This window comes from Ruditapes philippinarum, unplaced genomic scaffold (genome assembly GCF_026571515.1).
Source record: "Ruditapes philippinarum isolate M1 unplaced genomic scaffold, ASM2657151v2 ctg19319_1_1_1_1, whole genome shotgun sequence".
NCBI lineage: Eukaryota > Metazoa > Mollusca > Bivalvia > Venerida > Veneridae > Ruditapes > Ruditapes philippinarum.
The window spans coordinates 1-8267 of record NW_026853991.1 but is presented as its reverse complement, the minus strand read 5'-3'; the positions used below and the strand labels follow the sequence as shown (position 1 = coordinate 8267).

Genomic DNA, 8267 nt, shown 5'->3' with positions numbered 1-8267 from the left:
TCCCCTACTTTTACTAGTTGGCCCAGCGATTTGTTGGCGCATGATCCACTCAATTTCGACAGAACATACGTACCAATTCAATTTATTTTATATATTCTGTAGCTTTATTAATCCTGATAGAAACAATACGTTTGCAATCCAAAAAAAATATTGTTTTAGACACATTTACACTGAAAACAAATTTTCCTAAACTAAAACGTGTCTTTTATCAGATTCATCAAATAATGACGAAGGTATATTATGAAGGTTTGTGCTATTTTTAAGGAATAATACCTCATAGTGCCAAGGACCTCCTGGCATTGTTTTGCCCGATCGGATGACCTGTAAAGATTGAACAGACTGAAGCTTGAGTCTTAGGGTCTGGTCAATGTTTGAGGATGACACGATCACTACACTCTACATGTATTTGGTCCGTAGTACTATGTGATATTTTATTAAATTGTAGTGTACTTAAGGTATGACCCACCGATAATTATTATAAGGAACTTTAAAATTGGTGACAGTTCCCTTAAATGCCTTTTAAGTCACACGTATGCAAAATTGTAAAAACATTTACTGTACGGTTTACGAGCTCTTAGGGAAAACTCTAAATAATCTTTATTATCAACATAAAGAAAAATGTTTTTATTGACCATTTTTGGGCAAATATTAATAGCATTCAGCTAGCAAATCACATCAAAATGATTGTTTCTACTCAAAATGGTTGAAATACACGTACGTTTAAAATGTTATTCTGCCCCTTAAACACTTGTTTGAGCATAAGCATACTAAGAGAGCCTTAGAGAGCCTTATTCAAAATATCCCTAAAATTTACCAACATGGGAGACCGTTTTCAAATTTTACCAAAATTTACTTAAATGGTATAATGTTCTTATTTTTGTTTAGATTTGAGCGCATAGTAAGTACAATATAATATAACATCTTAAAAAATTCATATTACCTGTTAGTATCAGTTTTAATCGTTTGAACTCGTCGTTGTCAATATGAAATGATACGAAGTTAAGAAGATGATCCAAACGCATGGAACGCATATGTTCCGGCGAATGACATCTTAGACTTAGTTTCCTTCTGCTTAATGAAGATGCTTGATTTTCACCAAAATATGGATGTAGCTTTTTAACTTTTGAAACCAAGTTTTTCATTTTATGGTCACCTGGGCGTTTGTGGTTGCCATAACATAAACATGCGTTTATAGAATTCATTATTGTTGCGCAAATGTTACATCAAACCCCTGAAATTATTTTAAGTATCAGTAAGTTAAAATTATTCTTCTTTTTTTTCATTTATAATAAGGTCAATATTACTTGAATTTTAATCTAAAATCTTATGAAACTTACATGAATTTTTTCAACAGTTATCATTTCTAAAGTTGTACCTGGTGCCAATTGGATATGGTAGTAGAATATAACTAGAAGGAATAAACAAAATCCATTTGTACTAACGAAATTGTTCACAGTTATACACTACTAATCTTTTAAAGCAGCTAGAAATAATATTAGTTGATTGTTTAAACATTTTGTTTGAAAACAAAGAATAAAATCGAACAATGATTAAAGTGATAATACTTGACACCAATATGATAAAAAAATATCACAAAATGTAAAATTTTATGCTAGAACACACTGTACACAATTATATGGAATATATTAATCAGCAACATTACTTCAAAAAATATGTTCAAAATTTTTAAAGTTAAAAGTCGATGGAACCTGATTTATGTCTGGCTGACAACATTCGTTGCCAATATCTAGTTTTCGAAAGGAAAATTAATGTAATTTGCTAATTTGCATATTAGTCGGTGTTTACAAAAAAAAATGACTTATCCTGAAAAAAGGGAGACCAGAGTATGCATTTAGTCTTATAATCAAAGAGTAAATTTGGCAACATCTAAATTGTGAATGCCGCATTGGATTCATCTTGAAATTACCGTTCGGGCGCACGATAACGCTAGCGGAATTATTGTTTTTAATATATGCAATTACTACGATTTATATGTAACCTATACATTAGTGAAATTGTATAATTCCTTGACCTTATTTAATATTAAACACTTATAAAAAGCTAAGCCTACTCGTTTATTTTGATAAGTAATTGTTAAGGTGCATTGTTTGAAGTACATGTTCGTCATTACGCCTTTAAATGAAATATTGTTAGAATATGAAATAATTGTTACTTTACCTCTGATTCTTGGGAAAGTGGCAGTTACTGCCCGCCGCTATAATTATAACTGAAACACCGTTATAAACAATGGAAACAATACAATGTCGCAAGTAGCAAGGTCTTGCACTATAGACGCCTTGCCCGATTACACATGTGATGCAGCAATTTGACATTGGTCCGAAACTGTTCGTTTTTGAAAGTATTTGTTTAGCTTTTAAGAATTTTTGTCTTGTAAAAAATACAAACGACTGTCTACAAAATGTATATTGATTTATAGGCACCGTCTTAAAACAATTACAACGAGTGATGTGGTATTTTCCTGTAAATTCCCACAAATTCGTTCTTTAAATATTTCTATAAAACGGCATCAAATTCAAAGTTAGCTTTATGTATTTTTTTGAAAGTTAATTTTATTGAAGTTCTTTAAAAGCATCTATCAATATTTTGACACATTTGCATGGACATCGAAACTTATTAGGCCTATGAAATTGGAATAGACGGGTTATGAAGGTTATATCGGCTTCTAAAAATGTTCTGAAATCTTATTTCTTGCCAAGCTTTCGCAATAGCCCATAAAATTGACATTCTATAAGCAAATAATTAAAAAATAACGGCAAATGTACCCCTCTATACTATAAATAAATTTACATTCCATCAATAATTGAAAAATATAAGCATTTTTTTATTTAAAAAATAACGGCAAATGTACCCCTCTATTCTATAAATAAACACAAGGAATGCAACGCCTTTTGCACACTCGATACACATTTTATCTAATTAAACACGTGGAAAATCAATGTCAACAAACTAGTTTAGCAATTTCGATAAAAATACAAAATTATACCTTTTACAACCGCTGATATTTTAAATCAAAGCATTGAATAAAAATAAATTGGCAATATTTTCTCAAATGTCATCAAATAATTTTGTCTGGCACTCCAGTAAAATGATGACTAAAATCAAACAAAATTTAATAAGGAAGAGGGAAATTATTGGTGAATATATTGTGCATTACTGACCCTTGTGAACTTAACTTAAATTCCGTGTTGTATTACATCTTAAACATCATATTTTTTTGGTGATAATGCAAAAGTTAAAATTAATCATTTGGTGCACTAATTAAATTTCCTCGTCATTATCATTATTTAAGATTAAAATAAATAATAATGATAAACTTTTTATAAACATCGTTATGACTCACGGAAGTTTCCTATCTTACTTTACAAGTTGAGTGATAATATGATTGGGGGGGGGGATTTTATCAGTTTTACTTTGTGTTGTAATGAACTGATATTTGTTTAAGCTTGACAGCGGTAACAATGAGTAAGGTGTAACTTACAATATAATATTTTTTCCGAAAGTCTAAATTGAGATTCTTCTCAACAGGAAACGAATCGTTGAATCGAAGCGGCCGACTATATTTGATATTTTCAAGTTAAAGAAATATTTAAACTGGCCATAATTGAATGTACATTTTTGATAAAAAGTAAGAATAGTTAAATAAATTCAAATCCTGTGCGTTTGATGATCAGCAGTTTATCAACATTCGAATTACTTTTTGATAAAGTTATTTCCCCTTAAACCAGGATTCGTCTTGATTTGTTACGTATTCAATGTGTCATAGTGGAAAACATTGTGTAATGATGATTTTGATCGATTTATAATTAGGAAATTATATTCAAAACAGTGATTTTATCGCTAAAATAAAATCAGGATTTGGAGTTTGGTTGCGAGGAATTATATCACGAGGACCTAGCCTGCGTGATATCATGATGCGCATCTGAACGACAAACAGTGCTTTTATCGATTGATAAACATAACAGCTGCCGTCCCTGATATCCTGCTTGATTGTTCCTTATTTGTTTCCGTACTTTTTCAGCGCGTTTTGTCTTTAATGGTTACGTCACATGTCTAAATATAGTACGTCAGCTGTGATTTCATTTAAAATGGTATATCCCAAACAGTACTTTTATCGATTATTATAACACGACCCATATTTTCCCCATTTGAACATAGAAGAACCGAAAGTGTGTGTAAAATTGTTAATATGCAATAAAATCACTGTTGACGTTCTATATTTAGATATGTTACGTAATCATTATATACAAGTGACGTAACCACTAAAAATTCGACGTGTTGAAATAAGTACCGAAACAAATCAGGCGCAATTTAGCTAAATATCAAGTATGACAGCATTTATTTATTAAGGTCGTGTTAGAATCGAAATAATATATCCAAATTGGTGATTTTATCGCTTTTTGGCCTTCTATGTTCAATATGGAAAAGTCTGGGTCGTGTTAGAATATGAAATAACACACACTTTCGGTCCTTCTATGTTCAACATTAAAAAATCCGGATCGTGCTTGAATAAATCATTGATATCGTTGATATCAAAATGTAGAACAATTTCGGGAAAAAAAACTATAAAAAAAATATTCATTAGACATAATCAAGAACTTAAGTATTTTTTTTTAATTTTCTAATTCAGATAATTTGTTTCTTGGTTTATTTATTTCTTCCATATTTCGAAACAAATTTCCAATGCATAAAACTGAAATTTAAACACAAAGTGCATTCAGATTACGTAACGTGTACCTACTTTATAACTCATAACGTACAGAAATGACACTAATCCAGTTTTTCAAAAACAGACTAATTCAGAATGTAAAAATAATCTTTTTTGGGGATAATGTTGTTTTTGTTTTTCTTTTTTCTCGAGCTTATTTTCTTCACCAAATTAAAGTTGTTTTAATAATAGACACAACTATTTAAGCTTCTAGATATTTTCACCACCTAAATTTGTATGTTTTATTTGGATATTTACTCTGATAAATGTATTAGTTATTTTGTTTTCATAAAATGCTGGAATCTATGTAACAAATATAATTATTAAGACAGAAAATAAAATATTTAAGTATCATACCAGTAGTTACAACTTGCTCATGACTTGGAATTGATGCCTTCCTATACCCATATATGCGCCATGTCTAGGTTGCTTTGTCGGTTTAACTGCTAAATTACATAAAATATTATCTATTTTTATAAATTACATTATACCAATGAAAAAGTTCTTAATAGAAGAAATCGCAATAAATAAACTAGAAACTTCATGAAATGACAAATTCAAAGCTTTTAATCCTATAATCAGTTATTAACTTTACAGATTCTTAAACTGTATTTAACTACTTAACACTGCGTTTAAATCCTATCTGAATAGAAAATAAGAGAGAATCAAAATTAAATTCTCACCAAAACAAACAAAACACGGAAATGAGATAAATATTTTGATATCCTTATTACGACGTATTTGCCGGATATCGAATCTATGTTGTAACTCAATTTCTAATTATCGTTTTCGGTATATTTTACATGTAGCTATGTTGTGACAGTATAATAAAAACAACACTTTAACTGAATTGTGTAGGTGAAGGAAACATAAAATAACATAAAATGTGTAGTAAGATATTATATATGGGAATGCACACATTGAATATTTTGATAGGATTTCTGTTTCCATACAGAGTTCAATAGATTGAAGTAGTATTGTACTGAACAATGTTTTCTGGTGACTTCTTTATTTCACAACACCAATTGAAAGCATTTAAATATCGATTATAAAATTGAATTTCGATGGATTTTTGTTGCGGTAAATGAAAACAAAGCTTAATAGGGTTTAATATTAACTTGATTTTTCTTTGACTTGGAAAACAGAATCGAGGGTAGATAGTAGTGATCTGTTATTATTTCGTCTCGGGGATTGATAACGAGGCCCAATCTATAAAGTATAATCCAGTAATGATTTAAAATATGATATCACACGCACACGCTGGAAGCTTACATTTGTAAACAAAATCTGTTTTTTGTTTTTTTTTTTATATATAATACCGCAGCTTCATAATTTCGCAAACACCTTCTTTTAATGAGAGTACATGTAAGAAAACGAAACTTTCCATATAAGTATTTGAAAATTCGTTTTTCTATATCATATCATTGTCGTAGAATATACCCATCATCTGTTTTAGATTTTTTTTTCATTATAAGAGATTGTACGATTAGCTTGGAATGATAGCTTATAAGATTTGCGACTTCTTTAAGTAAAGATATTTTAGAACATCGAATTGGCACTTTTGGAACATGCATGCATGGCAAACAGTTATCTGTTGAATGTCCGCATAATCTTGAATATTATTTCAAAATTATTAACAGTTGAAGATGTGTCATATTACCATACAAATCTTTTGATATAAAACTTTGGTTGAATGAGCTTTGAATTCTTTGTGAACCGGGTTTTACAATTATGATATGTATTCAGCATTAAAGCAATAGATTTTCATGACACCAATCAATTACATCATTGCATATATAAATAATATTGATAAACCGCATATTTATTACATTTTAACCATTTGATGTTTTTATCACATTTCAATCACTTAAATTAAATCAATAATTTATGTATTTTTTATTTATTTATTTATTTTAATAACTTATTTTTTTTCTTTTTATTTAATAATTGTTTTATTATAATTACTTTAATTATTTTTTTATTCATATACTTTTTCACGTAGGGCACAAAATGGGCGCATTTTAACGAAATGCTGTAACAACTATTGTAACCGCCGTTTGTAGCGGTTTGGTGTGGCGAATGTTCGTGTATTACGAGGGTGTTTGGGGACGAATGGGGGAATCTCCTTTTTAGAGAGTATTTTCTTTTCTAGAGGGAAAATGAATTTCCAGATATTTTGTTGTTTTCTGTACTGAGAATACTGCGTCATACTTCAAATTTGGTAGGGATCAATTTGAGTATTTATGTAGAATACGCATACTTAATGTCAGTACGGTTGTCTGTGGATTTAACGTGATATTGATTGATTTCTTTGGCAGTCATACGGAGTTTCTTCCCTTGTCTGCAGATTCTGATTGTTTGCTAGTTAAACGTATTTACGTATCATATATTGTTGAATTTGAGACATTTCTAGAATACGTGTTAAAGAAGTTTTGTTTTGTTTACGACAAGTTTAAGGTGATTAGAATATTGTTATTAAACAAAGCTAAGTAAATATAAGTGACAAATGTTTCTTTTAAATCAGTTTCTTTATTCTGTTAAAATTAATTTGGACAATAATTAGCAACTCTCACTTGTAGTCTTATCTTCTTATAATTTTGTAAATCTAGTCAAATGATAATAATATCTTTTTATTGCATAATAATAATATCTTTGTATTGCATAATAATAATATCTTTGTACTGTATAACATATGTATGTATTTTCAGTTAATCGTATCAATAAACCTCTCTGGGATACGCATCAACAAACGAGTTGTATTGTCAGTACATCATTAACAAATTTGAAACCATGGATGGGAAAGATCCAATGGAAGGAGAACTCGAGGTAGAAACTGAAAGGAAAAGGACTTTGACCATGAAGGGATTAGAGTACAATAAAGAAATAAAATCAAAAGCAAGGCTACGAATGATAGAGACACTTAATACAAAAACTGAAGAGTTGAAAGGGTTATTACAACATGAAACAAGTGATAAACAAACTGTAAAAGGTGTGTACTCAAGCTGGTTGAACAATTATGAACAGTTGCTTATAGCACATGAACAGTATAAAAAATTATTGAATGAAACAGAATTGCACGATGATAATAGTCAATTTGAAAATATAACCAGCGACTATGCATATGTAAAGCATGAGGCAGAACAATGGTTTCTGAAAAACTGTAGTGTACCCGAAACAAGTGAACAATTAGAAACAAAATCTCATCATAGTGGCAGCTCTAGATCATCAAGTAGACATTCAAGTATTTCGAGTAACTTATCGATTGCTAAAATGAAAGAAAATCAAAGAAAGGCAGAACTATTAGCAAGAGCATCAGCTCTAAAGGAGCAAAGAAAATTAGAAGAAGCAAAGTTAAGTCTTCAAATGAAAGAGAAGGAATTTGAAATTAAAACTGAATTACAAGTGAGTGATGCGCGGACTAAGGTTTTAGAAGACTTAGAAAGAAGCATGGTGGATGACCAATTGCTGGAGGACAATATTAAGTTTACCGACCACATAAATAAAGCAAGAACCACCTATGGAATCTCACATCATTCAAAAA

General features: G+C 29.9%; 1 protein-coding gene across 1 annotated transcript; it reads left to right on the top strand.

Annotated features, from left to right (window-relative positions):
* Window positions 1-6773: 6773 nt before the first annotated feature.
* LOC132738634 (uncharacterized) lies at window positions 6774-8230 on the top strand (the record flags this gene model as incomplete). Its single annotated transcript, XM_060726192.1, has 2 exons — window positions 6774-6947; window positions 7435-8230. A coding segment is annotated over exon 2 (714 nt), but the record flags the coding sequence as incomplete, so codon positions are not given.
* Between the last annotated feature and the right edge of the window lie 37 nt (window positions 8231-8267).